At 36.9% G+C, this 18234-nt stretch overlaps 1 protein-coding gene across 32 annotated transcripts in view; it reads left to right on the forward strand.

Moving 5' to 3' along the window:
- LOC107143675 (muscular LMNA interacting protein) overlaps positions 1 to 18234 on the forward strand; it is a 251194-nt gene that overhangs the window by 82584 nt on the left and 150376 nt on the right. For 2 of the 32 annotated variants that reach the window (XM_048805519.1, XM_048805520.1), the window contains exon 1: positions 13763 to 14069. The exons of 6 other annotated variants lie outside the window; for them this stretch is intronic. In XM_048805519.1, the coding sequence (XP_048661476.1) occupies positions 13974 to 14069 (96 nt within the window). In that variant the 5' untranslated portion in view covers positions 13763 to 13973. Of the gene's footprint in view, positions 1 to 12941; positions 14070 to 18234 lie in introns of those variants that run through there. 24 more of the 32 variants (XM_048805491.1, XM_048805517.1, XM_048805516.1 and 21 more) reach the window with 24 other exon arrangements.

Below are 18234 nucleotides of genomic sequence, written 5' to 3' on the forward strand. Positions count from 1 at the left end.
GGAAGAAATGCTGAACATATGATTGAAAAACCTATTGCTAGTAATATCTGACAAATTACTGAATGTTTACTAAATACCAGGTGCTGTTCCAAGGCCTTCTGTGTACCAATATTAGAACTACACTCTATACCATAGCTACTTTTGTTGTCTCTATCTTACGGATGAGAACACCGAGGCAGCAAGAGGCCAGGTAATCTGTCTGAGATCACAAGTAGATAAATGGCAGGGCTGGGTTTCAATTTCAAGCAATTTGACTGCTGTACTCTTGCTTATTAGTCTGGAAAAGCTGAAGTTTTGTTGGTTGGATTAGTGGTTTTTTTTTTTTTTTTAATGTTGTGTTGGGAATCAAAGTCAGGGCCTTGCTCATGCTAAGTATGTGTTCTACTACTGAGCTACACCTCCAGCCAAAGGTTATTATTATTATTTTTTAAGTAATGAATTGGAAAAAAGCCATATATTTTTTTTCAAATTATAATCTCAGGTACATTTTCACAGAAAGTGTTAAGTATATTTATTGATTTTCTATTTTTCTTTTCCTAAAATGTCTGTTTTGAATAGGGATTAGTTTTGTTGTATTTTTCCATGTTGGTTTTTAAAGGAAATATAATTATTGTTTTTAAAAATAATGTACATGAAATTTGAAATTCTGAAAGAAAGTTATTGCATTTTTATTAGTAAGGCTATTTAGAGAACTGGAATGATACATTATGGAGCTTGGTAAATATCCTGGGAAAGAAAGAAGGCATTCTCTTTTGGTAGCAAAACATTTTAACAACTGTACACTAGAACAACAGTTTTTTTGTGTCTTGAATTCCTTTATGCCTCCAGACTGCTCAACTGAATGTCATTAGAACCTCTAGAACTTATTTTCACATAGCTTGAAGGCTTACCCATCTCCTACACAGTCATGTTGATTTGAAAAAAAAAATACCTGTATATATAGTTGTGTGTGACACAGTCGGGCAGCATATTGGAATCGGAGGATTACAGATTGCCAGTCTTCTCTACATTCCTAGCTCTTCTCAGGTAACCAGATTTATTAATACTAATGTATGCTTTCAAAAGACTGATTAGTGTTTCTTAATATATTTCTACCAGGAACACTGCAGATTGGAATGAAATAGTACTGTTATGTTGAAAAACAAAGACTTCCTGAAAAGAGTTTAGAGTTTGGTGGTAATTAGAGTTGGAAGATTTGAAAGGAATAGGTTTGCTTTTCCATGTGATATTACCAATTAATAAAATCATAAGTGAGAGTAGAGTTTTATTATTTAGAGATACAAAGGCATAAATATTAAGACAAGAAAAATAATAAAAGTTTATTAGGAAACCAAATGAACTACTGATTTTAAAGAAAAGTACTTTGCAGTATGTTCAGTAGTAATATTTTTATGAAGTTTAAAAATGATTATTATGTCACTGCTAAGTATTAGTTTTAACTATATACTTCTGTTAAATTTTTAGTTGCTTTGGGAAACTCAGTATTATACTATAGGACTACAACAATAATATCCATTTTTGAGAGTTTACTGTAAGGTGGGCATCATGAATTGCATTTAAATCTCACAGAATTCCTATGAGTTAGCTATGGAATCTAAGGAGTCACTCTTTATTATAATTTTTTGGAGGGTGGGGTACTAGAGATTGAACCCAGGGGTGCTTAGCCAATGAGCCACATTCCCAGTCCTTTTTATATTTTGAGTTAAGACAGGACCTCAATAAGTTGCTGAGGGTGGCTTTGAACTCAAGGTCCTCCTGCCTCACCCTCTGGAGTCCCATGTTGTAAATTTTAAATAGCATCTGTTGTAGTCTGTGGGCAAGTTGGAAAAGTGTGTAAAGTATTTTTTTTTCAGGTGAAATAGTTGCTCTTCCAGTTTCTTTTTCATGCTATACAAAAAATGTTTTTATCTGTTATTTTAATAACTTGAAAGGTTTTCTGCTTACATATTGCATTTTAATTTAATTTCATACTATGGAAAGAAAGTAATTTCCCCCTCATATTATATTCTATATGGCTTCTTATTATCTTATGTAGTGTCTGTTTCTGACCTAGGAAGCTTTCCATCATCTAATGTGGCTTAGAGAAATGCTGTGGAGGGTGACCTTACAGTTTTGGTACTGATTTACTACCAACTAGGGTGGGTCATGGTGAGAAATGATTTGCTGTTTACTTTCTATTTTGTACCTTTGACCCACAGTACCTTTGTTTCTTACCTCTTACTTTTTTCTAGAATATGCAGTCACTGTTCATTCACTCATTCAGTAAACAGACATAGAGCATCTAGTAGGTGTTGAGCAATAGGGATTCAGGGATGATTCAAAGAGCATCATTAATCCTGTCTTCATGGAAAACTGCTTTAATACCCAGGCCACCCCCAGACTGTGAGAATATACTGGCAAAGTATACCCATCAACTAATTTGAAAGATACTGTTTCAAATAAAATAAAATAAAAAGACTATCCCAAAGTAATTGCACTTACCTGCCAGTCTTTACATTCAATCAATCTTTCACAAACACATAAGTATCTTCACTTAGAACAGCCCTTTAGCCTGAGTGGTGATCCATTCCAGAGGACATGGATCAAGTGTGAGCTCTCTTAACTTGCCGATTGTTGTGTAATTCCTGATGAGTCAAGTGTTCGGCTATTATGGACAAAAGTGACAAGGCTTATCGAAGATCTTTTGGATAATGGTAGACATGGGTCACAATTACTGAAATCTGCCTGTTTTTTTTTTTGTTTGTTTGTTTTGGGGGGGAGTAAAAACATTAAGAAGAGAAAAAGGAGGAAATCATTTAAGTAAAATTGCGATACTTTTAGCAAGTACATATATTTTTTAAAAATCTCATACATTTAATCTATTCTAAAAAGAAAGAAGATAACATTCATTGGGTACCTACTTAGCATATGCAAGGCTCTACACCAGTGGTCTTATGTGTCATCTCATTTAATTTTCACATCTACCTGATGAAGCTTGGATGCTTTTATTATGCCCATTTTATAAATTAAGTTCATGGCACTTAATTAACTCACAAGGGTCATCAGTTAGTATCTTGATTTATGATTTGAACCTGATTCTGACCCTGGATGCTATAATTTCCATTGGTAGAATTAATAAGTTGATAGTATCAAACATTAATTTAGAGCTCACACATTACCTCAGATATTTTTAAGGTAAGTTTTGCTTACTAACTACTTATGATAACCTCATACAGTCATTCAACAATATTTCCCTTTGCCCATGTTGGACTACCCACATTGAAAGGTGTGTAGCTTTGGCACTTATATCAGAGACGATTCAATTTTATCTTTTGGTTTTATCCCATTTGCATTTAAAAGTTTTGTTCCAAAATAACCCTGCATTGCTTTCATGGTTAGGACTGACAGAGACAGAATAACAGCTCTAAAAGGTAGAAAAATGATGGCATAAAACTATATTTTGAATACTGGAATCTTGAGAAAAGTGTTCATTGGAGCTCAAGTGTCCTGAGTAGCAACTGTGTTAAAACAAAATCCTTGTTGGCTACTGCATTGTAACATATCCAGTGCTACCATCTTTCTTATCCTGTTTCTATAAATGAGTATGTCTAAGATAAGGCTGGCAGAAGCTAGGAGCAAATAAGAGGCAACACAAACCTGGGTTCTAGCCAAGCAGACCTAAATTCAAACCTAATTGCATCATGTGCTGGTTCAGCATGTTATTTAATCTTCTTGAGACTCATTTTTCTTCCTTGCCTAATAGACATATAACTCTCTTGCTGGCGTGTGAGAAATACAAAGGTGATATATTAAGTATCAAGAGCAGTGTCACATAAAACTCACTAAATGGTATTTAACTGTATTATATGTAGGATAAAATCTGTTTTCAGATGAGTAGGTTAAGTGTTTGAGGTGGCCAGGTTAGAGACAGTGGCTGCCAAGGGCGGGAGGCATGATCTAGAGCAGAGACACTTTTCCCATCTTTCTTCAGGCACCAGACCCTTCATACAACCTTTTGAAGCTGGTTCATTTCACACATTCCTGAAACGTCCAGAGCTCTGGTTTTCGGTGTGGGTTGCTGTTTTTCTGATCTATGTCTTCAGAGTGAAAATAATGTAGACTCTCATTTATCTAAAGATCCTGTCACTGAACTTCTTCTTTTTTTATAATTAGGTCTTTATGATTATATTTAATACTTAGGTTCATCCTGATAAACTCAGACATACATGGAAATTGATTTCAGTTTACGATTGCCCCTTTTCCCTCCCATCTCCCCTGCTCCCCTAATACTGAACATCTTGAAACAGAAATCCTTCCTATCCTCTGTAAATCCCGCCAACATCTAGTGTAAATGTGTGCAATCATTTATTTATTTAATAAATATGTATTAACCGACCACTGGTGCAACAGGCACTATACTGGGGGCACAGAAGAAAATAAAACAGAGAAATTTCCTGTAATTCTGGTGCTTATGTCTCAATTGTGGAGTTAAAGAATTTGTTATTTAATCATATAATATTAGGATATCAAATACAGCGTGGAAGCAAAAGGTGCTGAGTGAGAGCACCCAGGAGGCTGTACCTAACTTGTGGAGTCAAAGAAGCCTTCTTGAGGTTTTATAAAGCATGCTGTGTGTTTTATCTTGTTATTTTCATGATTCAATCAAAATATTCACCTCAGAATCTGAATGTCTGAGAGCTGAGGGAAGTGATGAGGGATTAACAAGTGAGAAAAGTTATAGGAAAGCATTCCAAGCAGAGGAAGTAGAATATCAGTCATCATCTTGTCTCACTTTATAAAAGACAATACAATAAGTCCCTCATACCTCCCAATCTGTAACTGGCACCCAATTTCCATGATAAGCAGGGGGAAATTACTGGTATTGAACACAAGCATGTATCAGATTTCTCATATAGCATATTATATCATGCAATTTTGAGCTTTACAATAGTACTGAGATATTTCAGTATTGCAAATAAGTGTGGTTGATTATGTCTTGGTTTGCTCAGTATAATATCATTTCATGCCTGTTATCCTAGGATGATTACTAAGAGTGCCCCCTTTCACTCTCAAGAGTGTTCCAATTTGATATATTTCTATGGTCGTTAATGAATGAAGTTCAGAGAGATTAAGAATCAGTCTATAGGGCTGGGGTTGTGGCTCAGTGGTAGAGCGCTTGCCTAGCACATGTGAGGAACTGGGTCAGCACCACATAAAAAAATAAATGAATGAAATAAAGTTAAAAAAAGAAAGAATCAGCCTTAAATGACTAGAGAGCACCGTCATGATATGTCAACCAGTAGTATTGGATCTGAAGCTCATGGAGTCCACTACACTGTAAGTGGTTTTAGACTCTACTCTTTTTATTGCTCTCTTATTCTTTCCTTCAAGACTGAGTACCCAAAGACAAAATTGGCTTCCTGATATTTGCCTCTATTAATTCTGCTGAAAGCCACATATTTCAATAAAATGTGAATGAAAAGAAATGATAAATTAACATCAAGTACAATATATGTGTTAGTAGTAGTCTGTTCTTGATAAACACATCTTTGCACTTCTGTGTAGCTTGTTCCTTCTCATGTGATTGCTTCTGGAAGTCAAGATGTGACTCAAATGACAAAACATTGGTGATCTGTGTTCTTTTCTGTGACATGCTATTCTGTAAGCTGTGGAGATTCATGAGTCATCTTGGTGACCAGAGCCTGAATGTAAAGAACTTAGAGCTATTTTTTTCTGTTCATCATAATTGGGATTTAACACAGGGGCCTCTCTACCACTGAGCGATATCTCCAACCCTTTCATTTTTAATTTTGGGTCTCATTAAATTGCCTAGGCTGGCCTCAAACTTGTGATCCTCTTGCTTCAGCCTCACTCATCGCTGGGATTAGAGGTATGAGCCACCAAGGCTTGCTAGAGTTTTTAAAAATAATCAGTCAAACTTTTTACTATTTGAGCTGTTTTAATAACACTTTTGAACACAGTTTTCATCTTGAGTAAAACTGGGTAATAGAGATAAAATGTTTTCTGTGAAATATGATGAAAACTTTTGCAAGCATTCTTCATATGGTAATATACTAGGAACATAAAAAAAGTTGCTGTTGCTTCCTCTTTTATTTTAAATAAAAAAATCAGATTATACCAAAGTCATATTGAAAATAAATATTGTATTGTCAGTTCTCTCATACAATTATGGTGCTACCTCAAAGATGCTAGCTTCATTCTATCCACTTAATGACAAGATTTCATAAATTATATTGTGTGTCAAAATTTAAGGTTCCCTTATGATGCATATAGAAATGATTCACTGTAGAATCTCTGAGCGTTTCCATTAAATGACATGCTTTACTTCTGACCATTTTCCATATACCTTATTTGCCTCTCTTTGAATGTATTTCCAGATCATCCAATTAATTCATCATCCATTCTTTCAATTCATATTCCTGTGCTGCTGACTGTGGTGTACAAAAACTACTGCTGGCACAACTGGCTTTATTGTTGAAATAATGTGCCACCTCTCCCTCTTCTTGAAAATGCAGAGAAAAATGTGCTGATCTGTATCTGTCTCACTGTGCACTCTGTCTAACCAGGACATGTATAGAATTTCATTTAGTAACTTTGTAGAATGTCTCTTTCTCCAAACTACCTTCTTTTCATGCATTCATTAAATATCATGGTAGAAAGGAGACGTTATGGACTGTCCAATTCAGCAGTTCAAACTGTGAGTGGGATGATGGTGTATATTGTGCAGGCAATGGGTTCTGTTGTCAAATAAATATGGGAAATTATGGGCTAAGCAAAGTTTTAAAAGCTTATTTCCTGGGACACTCCTCTAAACAGGATTTGGAATGTACCAGCTACTACATTAATTTGGCCAAGAAACACTTTCTCACTATTCCTCTTGTAAGACTGGTATTCTAAGGAGAGCACATTGAATAATAGTGACCTAAAACTCATTTAATGAAAAAAAGTGCCCTGAAAAATTGAGACTCACTCGAATATCATTTGTTATTTGGTGGAAAATCTATAACCAAGACCTATTTTGTCTGCTTCTGACATCCTATGGTGCTGAGCGCTATTGTCTCTTTCTAGATATATTTGCATGTAAGAGTGGTAGAGTGGGAGCTGATTGCAGTTACTTCTTATCCAATACTTTATTTAAACCCTGTGTCTTTGGCACTCAGTAAGTATCTGTGGGATTCAGTTATACTGTTCCAGTTGTAATGAGAACTGAGATTAGGACGATTCTGTTTTCTTCTGGACAGTCAATTCAAAGTTTACCATTTTCATTGGAATAAAATATGTTTAAGAAATGTCCACAAATAAAGAAATCACTCTCAGTCATTGGTTGATTGGACAAATATTTATTGATTACCTATATATGCCACAAACTACTCTAAATGCCACAAAAATAGCAGTAATGAAAACCAAATCCGTGACTTCATGAAGCTTAAAATCCAAGGAAGGGAATCAGATCATAAACACACATCAGTAAATGCTCTGGAGAGAAATATGTGCTAAGAGGTATAGAGAGGGTTGGCAATGGCAAGGGATTGGGGTTGTAATTTAAATAGGGTGGTAAGGGATGCTTTATGGTCATCATGACATTTGAGCAGATACATGAGGAAATGAAGAAACAAGCCAGAGAAGAACATGCCAGCAAGTGGGATTAGCATGTTCTAGGAATGCATAAAGGTCATTGTGGCTGGAAGTGAGGAAGAGAGTGGTAGGAATCAGATCATGTTGGGCTGTAGGCCATTATAAAGACTATGGCTAGTGGAATGAATCTGACATAAATTTCCTATGTATTTATGTGAATACACCAGTGTGAATCTCCACATCATGTACATCCACAAGACTGGGGTCCTAACTAGAATAAATATATTGCATGCTTGTAAAATTGTATAAAAATGGATTCTACTGTCATGTGTAACTAAAAGGAATAAACACCAACAAAAAAAAAGACTTTGGCTCATATTCTGGGTGACAAGGGAAGACACTGGAGGCTACTGCCTAGAGAAGTGACATAGCCTGACTTTAAAAGGCTTGATCTTGTGATCCTGTGGAAGAGGTAACATTGCTGATCTGAGATGGAGATTGACAGGCAGGCTGTTTACTAGAGAGTGCTCGTGGGAGTAATACCTGTGGGAGAAGGGACCGAGGCAAGAGGGAGAAATGGGAATAGCATGTTGTCTCGAAGCCTAACTGACTTCGTGAGGAACTCTGAAACTGGGATTGCCCTTCAGAGTGGCTCCAAACTCTAGTGAGGGTGCCAGCCTTTATACAGGTGTCTCTGAGGAGGGGAGTGGCTTTTGACAACCAGCTTGGTTCAACTGAGAGGAACTCCTGGACAGGGCTGGCAGCTGAGCAGCCCTCAGCATTCCCAGCAGCTGGGGGGTCAGTCCTTCAGCCAGCAGAGAATGAGAGGGATGGTTTGTCAGAGCATCCACTGTAGGAGGAAATGTGGAAGTGGGAGACCATTTAGGGGCAGTGATTCAGGAGGGAGATAATGATTGGTCCTGCTACTAGGATGTTAGTAGCAAGATACATTCATTTTCTGGATTTATTTTGAAAGGAGAGCCAACAGGATGTACTGATATATTCATGGGGGCTTTCTAAGAAATCAAGAAAAATCAGTATAATAAATATAAACCTATGATTTCTGCCCAAACAACTAGTAATAGTACCTATTTTCAGGTAGAAATAGGAAGAAATAAGTAGACCCTATGTACTGAGGTAGGGAAGATTTGGGGGGTTATGGAAAAGTTTTAGGAGAAATGAAACTAATTCAGCTTTAGACAAAATGATTTTCAAACATCTATGAGATAACCAACTCAAGATGTTAGTGATATGTGAAACCATCCAGGCTGAGAAATAAGTTGGAACTTATTGGCTTCTCAAAGCTATTTAAAGCTAAGGAACTGAATGGAATTACCCAAGAAATGACTGTTGGGCTATTTCAAAGCTTAGGATCTAGGGTCATAAAGCATAGAAAGCTGTCCAGTGGATAGGCTGAGGACCAAGAGGAAATGATCAGAAGCCAAGCAAAGAAGGGCAGACTGAACCACATCTTCTGTATGGATAAATGTTTTTTAACAATATCTCTGTTCCTCTTTCAAATTCTATCATATGTACGGTTTGTTCATTTCTTCTGAATATCTAATCATGTCCATTTCTTCTATCTGAATATGTGAAATGCTTACACGTTAGATTTAATTGACAGTTTCTTATTAACCAAGGAAGGCTAGGACTGTTGATTTTAATAAGGTGGGTATTTCCCAAGGATAATAGAAACTACAAGCTGTAATAACTGAGGTAGAAGCAATCCAGATGTCCAAACAAAATGAAGGCAAACTAATTCTATGATGGAATCTCACTCACCTTTGATGAGATGTCAGGATTCACTTTAAATATTATGCACACAGATCTGAGTCTGCAAATTGGGACAAGCCTGATTGGGGCCCTTGGAGTGATCTATTACCTAGGAGGCAGGGATCCAAACTCCTGGTGCTTACTATCTCCCAAGGGAGAAAATAAAACCACCCAGGGCTGAAACAGAATAATTGTCTTAATTATAGTCACCAAACATGGGACCAGGAGTGCTGAAGCTAAGAATGAAACATCTCTGGGGACAGCCTGAGACCACTTCCTCACACAGCCTCTATCACCTTTTACCCTCTTCTAACTTCACCCACTGCAGGTATCACTTGTGATGGTGGCTCAGTCATGAGACTATAAGCCATGTTGTAGGATAGTGTCTAACATTCAACAGATGTATATGAAAACAAGTAAATGATACTTCTGTTCCCTTCTGTTATCAAACACGAGGCCTTGGAGTAGACAAATGGCCATACAAATAACCTTGGCAGCTGGATGTCTTCAATCACATACTTCTTGACAATCTTATTAAGGCACCATCTATTTTTTTTCCTCAAACTTTTGTTTCCCATGTCAGGAAGAGAGATTATTTGTTCTATATTATGCATTTTAAAAGCAATATCTTAAGAGCTTTTTGTCTTGAAGATCTTACAGTAATGTCTGTTTAGTAAGAAGGGTGAAAGATGCCTGCTTCCACCATCAATAATGCCAGACTTTAGAAGGAATTTTGGATTGTATTTGTTTATTGAAAACTTCAACACACTTTACTTTCTTTTGGAAGATTATTCACCAGAGCAGTGGGAAAGAGACCATTACAACACTGTGTTTATAAAATGTTTAGGGTCTTGAAGATACCCTTGTTAACACTTCTTGCATAGAATGGTGTTTGTAATTGATACAGAGATGCTACCCTTCTCCCTGCCCCAAGTAAATTATATTGCCTTTATCATCCAAGACCAGGGTTGGTTTCACCAGGTGCCAACACTTTCTACATAAATGAGAATGGATCCTAGAGAAATTACCCTACATACATATGCTCTCTGAGGCTATATGTAGTTACCAACCAGAGGGCTAACCCATGGTGTTATGAGGTGCCACCATTATGTTTTTTTTTCTCTTTTTAGCTTTTTATTTTGAAATAAAAAGTACAGCTAAGTTGCATGAATTGTGCTGAGAATTTTCATATACTCTTTACCTAAACCTATCCATTTTTAGCATTTTAGCAGATTGTTTTATGATTTCCATTTCTTTCTTCCCTTCCTCTACTGTCTTGTGTGTCTAAACTCACATATACATCTACATTAAACCATTTGAGAGATTAGTTTGTATACATCATGCTTTTTTAATTGCTTACTTAAGAGTTTATTCCTAAGAACAAGCATGCTTTCTTAGTTATCAAATTAAGGAAATTTAACCATACATACTGTTATGGAATTTAACTGTTTATTCACATTTCATAGGTTACCCTAAAATCCCAATGGCATTTCTTGTAGAAATAGATAAAGCAATCATGAAATTCATATGGAAAAATAAATGACCATTATGTTTTTATTTTAAGTAAAAATTAGAGTCTCTATCATTATGCTAGTCTATAACACCAAAAATTATTAGCTGTGTTTTTAAACAAAGGAAAGAAAAAGTTGCCAAAAAGATTGATAAAAATAGATAAAAATATCAAAATAAGGGAGTAATTTAATTGGTTTTCATGCCATAAAGGAATTCAAGGTAGAATTTGAGTAGGGCAAAAAGAAAGGTTATGTTTTCTTCTAAATTTGGTTGTGCCAGTTTGCCTAAATATTGCTATATGTTTTAAAAATTATTTTAGTTATAGATGAACACATACTTTCATTTTATTTATTTATTTTTATGTAGTGCTGAGGCAAGGGCACTACCACTGAGCTACAACTGCAGCTCCCTAAATTCCTATATGTTTAGGGGAGAGAATGAGAGAAAGAAAAGATTAGAGGGGGAAGAGCAGACAGACGAGGGAGAAGAGCATCACCATTATTTGAATCTACTTAAACAGAACCTGTTTTAGTCAGCTTTTTTGCTGCTATGAGTAAAAGATCTGACCAGATCAGTCAGCTTTTTCGTCAATGTGACAAAAAGACCCAACCAGCACAATCATAGAGGAAGAAAAGTTTATTTGCAGGCTCATGGTTTCAGAGGCCTTAAGTCAATAGAAGGCGGGCTCCATTCCTAGGGGCTCTAAGTGAGGCAGGACATCATTGTGGGAGAGTGGTGGAGGGAAGAGTGGCTGGAGGAGGTGGGGATTGGGGGCATGGCTATGGGGTATAAATTTGTATCTGGTGAGTGGAGTCTCTCTCTCTCTCTGCTTCCTGGTCATCATGTGAGCTGCTTTCCTCTGCCTCACTCTTCTGCCATGATGTTCTGCCTCATCTCAAGCCCTGAGGAATGGAGCTGGCTTTCTATGGACTGAGACCTCTGGAACCATGAGCCCACAAATAAATTTTTCCTCCTCTACAATTTTTCTTGGTTGGGTCTTTTAATCAGAGTGGCGAAAAAGCTGACTGAAACAGAACTTTTGAAGAAGGACTGACTGGACTGCAACCTTCCCTCAGGGAGGCACACTCTAGAACTTCATGATAAGAATGGTTTCTATGACTTATTGATGGTGCCCTTTTTGTTTTTTTTTTTTAAATTTCTCTCTCTATCTAGATATCTATCATCTAACTTCATTCCTATTCCTCACTGAATAAAGTTAAAAATCTTAATTCAAGATTTTTGATGATCTAGATTTAACCTACTTTTCTAGTTTTATTTGTTTTTATTCTCATTCATCTTACTTTTCAAATTGAAACACAATACCACTAACCAAAGTAACATGCATGATATATTTGCCTGATCTGGAGATATGGGTTCCTCATGCTGGATCTAATTGCAATCCTTACAAGAATCCTGTGAAATAAATACTATTCTTATCCATGTTGCACAGGTGAGAGGGCTGAGTCTTTGAGAGGTTCATAACTTGTCTGAGCTCCCACAGTCAGTGAATGATCTGACCCCAGGGTCCTGTGCTTTACAACTACACCTGCTACTTAGTGCTCTTGCTGTTCAGATAGATGCTTTTACCGCAGCATTTCTCTCTGCTTGAATGGAGAAAGTGCTATTCTAACCTGCCTTCATCTGTCACCATTCCCCTGTCCTTCTAAGTGCTGCCTAAGTGCCACCTTCTCCAATTACTCCACTCCAGGTGGCTGCAATCTCTCTGCCCTTTAAAATTCCTCCAGTCAAATGTCACAAACCAGCGGTAGGGTGTCACCTGGGAATTTGTCGAAAATGCAGAATCTGAGGCCCCACCCCAGGTTTTATCAAGCAGAATTCACACTTCAAAAAGTTCCCAGGTTGGGCTCCTAGGTTGGTTTATGTGTGCAGTAAAGTTTGAGAACTGTATCATAGGCTTTTGTCCCCCCACCACTTTTTATCTCTGTTATTTGTATACCGTTTGTAATCCTCAATAGGATTGTAAGGTTTTTGAGAACAGGAAGATATTAGATTCTTTTTTGTTTGGGGCATCCATAAATATACAGGACTTAGAAGAAGAAGACATATAATTTGTTTAATGATATAAAATAGCACTTATATTCAGAAACTTAGGTCACTTGTATGTCAAGAAGTACTATGTTATTTGGAATTGTTTTTCCCATTTGTTAATATAATTACTTGAAATTATTTTACTCAAAATGTTTTCATAAATCCAGGCCTTTAGTAACTGTGAAAAATGTTACAAGACACAATCTAGCTCTCTAAAGTATAATCTTCATTCCTCCATAGCCTTTGGTCTATACCTAGTCCTTTTGACACCGTATTTTTCACTGTCAAAACCCAATATAGATAGAACAGATTAGGAAAAAAATCAATACTTGGAGAAAATAGAAATACTGAAAACCGATGACTGCAATCAATTTCACGTGTGAAATTTTGAGATTTGTCTGTCTGCAGTCAAGATACTCGCTATCTTCCAGGAACTTTGGAATGAAATTTTTGTTTTGACAACTATTTGATTCCAAGGTTTATTTTAGAGCTAATTTTGTTAACAGCAAAACTTCAGTCACCACAGATGCTCTATATCATTGCCTGCACTTTATACACCAAGGACTGATAATTGAACTTATTGATTCTTTGAAATATCACTGTGCTTTCTAGTTCTTTATTTAGCACAGTGTTTGCACCTATTTTTACCTCTAAATGTTCTTTGTGAGTCTGACCAACTGATCACTGAGATTGGCAGATGCTAGAGCCCTTTAGTCAGCTTCTCATTGCTGCACAATCTGGCTTCTCTTTTCCTTCACAGAATATATAATTGGAAACATGCATGACAAGAAAAGAGGGCAAACACATATAGGTGGTAATTTTTTTTTTTACTTCTACTGATGCCAGTATGACCTCTCATGAAGTTCCAAATCTAAAGAATTGTCAAAGCATAAATCTGGTCTTTGGATCGGAAAAAAAAAAAATTTCAATTCAGGGAGGATTCTGCTTTACCTCTTTTTAAAATTCCCTTTTTTTCTATGTGAGTGTGTGTGTGTGTTGTTTTAGTAACAGGCTCTCTTCCCACCTCAGTCATTGGTTTGCTCAGTCTCTTATGTGATGAATCAATGCTTCCAGAACAGGGGCTTCTGAGTGACTGCGGGAACAATTACTTCCAAATGAACTCGTGCATCTTAGCAGGGAGCATTCAGACCACACCCCAGGTAAAAGGAAGCCTTTGCTTCATGCTTTTAATAACTTTTAAAAGCAGCGCACTGTGTTCCTGGCGTTTGCTGCAAGAGGGTGTGAGGGAGAGCTATCCGGGTGTTGATAGATTTGTCTGTATAGCAAAATGAAATGCTATCTACAGTTAGAGGATGAACTGCTGAAGGTAAAACTGCTCATTGGGCAAAGACAATACTCAGGACTGCCTTGGGCATCATGTTAATGCTAACATACCTCATACTGCCTCTTCTCAGTAAGGGGCTGGTGGCCATGTGTGAGTGCGGATGTCAACACTGGAAGGATGAGAACTTTCAGGGAAATTTGGGAAGGGAGGCATTACAGCCTGAATCTGAGCAAAGGAGCAGTTAGCCTGCGTGGCATTGGTGAAAACAATTTTTCAAATTATAGGGCTGTCTGGTGAGAAGGTGTCAGTTTTAGAGATAGTGAGCATTTCAAAGCATATTTAGGAAAATATTTTAATCCTTTCAGTACTTGTTTCTAATACTAAAATAGTTTCCCTATGATAGGAACTAAGATGATTAAACGGCATTGGCAACGGAAAGTGTTAATTGTCAATTAACAAGTGCAGTGCTATTAACTTGCATCTGTTTTTGCTTTTTGAGGAAAATGATTTTTCATCACCATAGCAATTCATTTTGGGGCTCCATTGGAACTTGGCCACACAGTGTGCAGTAAATAGCAAATATATATATTTTTTTCTTTCCTGAACAAGGGATTCAAAAGTCTACTAGCTAACATGTGGTTTTTCATCTGATTATTGCATAGCGTGGTTAGTGTACTTTCAAATTCTTTTCCATCTGAAATTCTTTACAAATGCATATTTGATTTTTGTTAAGATGAGAGGATGCCAAGCAAAGGTTCCGGAAAGAGCCCCATGCTAATTTTGTACCATTAGCTTAAAAGTAATAACAAACAATTGCCATTTTGATGATAATTCTTCTAAGGATATATATGTGTGCATGGGAATTTATCCCTGATCTTTTAACTCCCCAACAGTAATCCGGGAAGATGAATAAGTCTTTAGTCCTATTATATTTTCTATTTTTATGTTTTCTGGAATGACATCATATATTAGTTCAACTAAAGTAAGAAATCATTTTCCTACACTGGCCCAGAAATTGTTCATAGGACATGGATGTTTCTGTAAGAAAATATAACAGTAAGGTAGAAGGAAATAATTTTGCTTCTATTCAGTCGCCTCCAATCTCAGCATGTGGCTCTGTTTAGAAATTTCTTTGAAGGTATTGTAATAAAAGCTCACCTTATTCTTTGAAGCATCAGTTTTCATTCATATTTCATTTCTGTATTATTCACTAAGATTATAGCCATCAACCTTTAAAAAGTATACAGTTTGTGATATGTCAATTGTGGTACTCTATTTGTATTTTAAATTTTATGCTTGTGCAAGCCATTTGAAAAAGTAAATTTTCATCATCATGTGTATTTTAGAAGGTCAAGCTCCTTTTTATGATGGTTGTATGTATTTTGAAGCATGGGATGCTCATATGGAAGCCTTTCACATATCACTATTTAAGTTTCATTTGGATAGACCTAAAACAGGCTGATGGGTATCATGTGAGAAGGTGAGGTCTATCTGCAAAACCTCAGGGCAAGGTCATAGTTTCACCTCTTCTTCCCAAAGGTTTACTTTTATTTTGTGCTCAAATGAAATTCAAGATGGGTTATTTGAGCTATACTTGGTGATTTACTTACCCAAACCACTCTCCATTCCATCAGGATATTGATAAGATTAGTCATGTAAAGAAACCTTCCCATAAATTAACATCTAACAAGTCCACAGTATTGTGAATTGCTGATCAGCCTGGGGGAGGGGGGTCCCTAAGCCTCACAAGGGATTTGATGTTCCTTTTTACAAAGGAAAGTAGTGATTTACTGCTTCTGATGAGGAGCTGCCACCTAGGAATTGGGACATGACGGTAACAAGGGAATAAAGGCAGAAAGGAATGTTGAAAAATGAAAATTGTTTCAGAAGGGTTTGTCTGTCTGCTTTATACACCTTAAGGAATATACGTTGTTTCTACAAGGCATAGGTATTCTAGTTAGCAGGAAGTTATACCGTATAACCAATGATCCAGGTTATTTCACTTGGCCTATCTAGAATGTGGGTGAAACCTATTAGAAGGATATTCAGTCCTCCTTGTTTGATTTCATGCTCCAAAAGAATGTCTTTAATGAATAATCTAGTGTTCCATGTATTCTGTTTTGGGGACACTTCTTACCCCAGTGTCACACTTATCCAAGATCGTGCTGCTGTGCTGTCAGTCTGTCTGCCTGATGGTGCTATCACCCAGTGCAGCTTTTCTTTTCACAAAGATGGCCTTGTTGACCTTCTTGCCTCACAGTTTCTTGACCTTTATAAGCTCTGTGCCCTTCTTCTCCCATATTTTTCTCAGGACTGAAGTTTAGACTCCATAATCATCCAAATCACCATTCTTCTAATGATTAAACCCTCATGTACCATGTTATAACCTCAGAGAATTCTCTCAAATAGTTACCACTGTATCAGATCTATTTTCTGAGCCATAGACCTCTAGATATTTGAACTTGAGCTCTTCCTTCCTTATGGATTCAAACTGAACTTTGCAGTTGATAATGTGCTCAATTCACACAAATATCCTTAATTTCTTTACACTCACAAAATCCTTCTCCTGAAACTACCTCCAAATATAAACTCTATAAATGCCTTGATTTACTTTCTCTGTTCCTTGGACAGTCAGGTCAGCATCATCCCAGAGACTACTGAACAGCCAAGCAACTCACTACAGATTCCTGGATTTAATTTGGGCTGGGTATTCAGTAAAGTCTGTCAGTCCCTTTGTTTTGGGGAAGGTCTCTTTCCCACTGTGGGCCATGATGCTGCAGGCCTTTCCATCTTCCTTAAGATGTGCATGCCATCTGTACTAGTTCTTTCTCATCTGTTGGTGCATGTAATGGCAGAGTTTCAGAGGTTCAACCATGGACCTCTTTTTCCTATTTGTATTTACTCTCTTGCTGGCATCATCTAGTCTCCTGATTTTAAATACCATCCAGAGTAAGCAACACAAACAATTTTACCTCCAGCACAGATTTTCCTCTAAATTTCACTCTCCTACCCACATTTCCAACTTGAATGTATATTGGGCATATCAAATTTGATCTTTTTCCTTTAAATTAGGGCCAGACTCAAACACTTCTCACTACAATCATTGCAGAAATCCAAGTATAAGCCACTGTTCTATCTCCCATGTGTTATGTCAATAATCTCATGGCAAGTCTTCATGGTACTTATGAAACTACTATATTTTACTATATGTTTTATGTATTTATTTGTTTACTAGCTGCCTTCCTTCATGAGAAAGTAAACTCCTTGAGGGTGGGGACTTTTGTTCACCCAATCACTGAAATAGTGCTTGGCATTTAGTAGGCATTTAATAAGACTTTGTGGAGTAAACAAAAGTGAATAGATAGCCATGTGTTCAAATGAAAGGTGATTTTAGTGACAGCATAGTCGCAGGACTAAAGACCGTGGAAAAGGGCAGAGATTCAGCTAGATAAGAAGGTGTGATACTGACCTTCAATGGTGTGGGTGAAATGGGAAACCAAGTCACCAGCTCAGAGTGAAAATGGGGAATATGTTAAAGGTTTGAAGAAAGGGAAAAAGGTGTGAAAGAGTTTTCTAGGTCGGTGGAAGAGTGAATGGGATATGAAAGTAAATTATGATTGTGGAACAGCATTGAGGAGGAGGCTTGAGGCTCAGAGTTAGACATTTGAAGTGAGACCAGTAAGGATGGTTATTTGTTTTTCTCTTAGCCATGTGTATCTCCTGATGCAGGAATAGAGTAGATAGAAAGTTCGAATTAGTAAGGACTGTGATTTCATGGGATGACAATGTAAGAGAGGTCAAGGCATTTGAGGGTACCCAAGGGATTAATTGTGGTCAGTTGGTCAATTTTTATTGAGACTAGTTAAAAAGATATTGTAGGAAAACATGATGTTGGAAAAATCAAGTAGATGTTGGAGTACTAGAGCGAGTGATTTGGAGAGTATAGGAAGTGGTGGTCAGAGAATAAAAGAATTATAAAGGGTATGAAGCTAGTGATCTAGGCTAGAAATGTGAGAAGCAAGAAAGAATAAAGGTCAAGG

The sequence above is a fragment of the Marmota marmota genome, unplaced genomic scaffold (genome assembly GCF_001458135.2).
Source record: "Marmota marmota marmota unplaced genomic scaffold, marMar, whole genome shotgun sequence".
Classification (NCBI taxonomy): domain Eukaryota; kingdom Metazoa; phylum Chordata; class Mammalia; order Rodentia; family Sciuridae; genus Marmota; species Marmota marmota.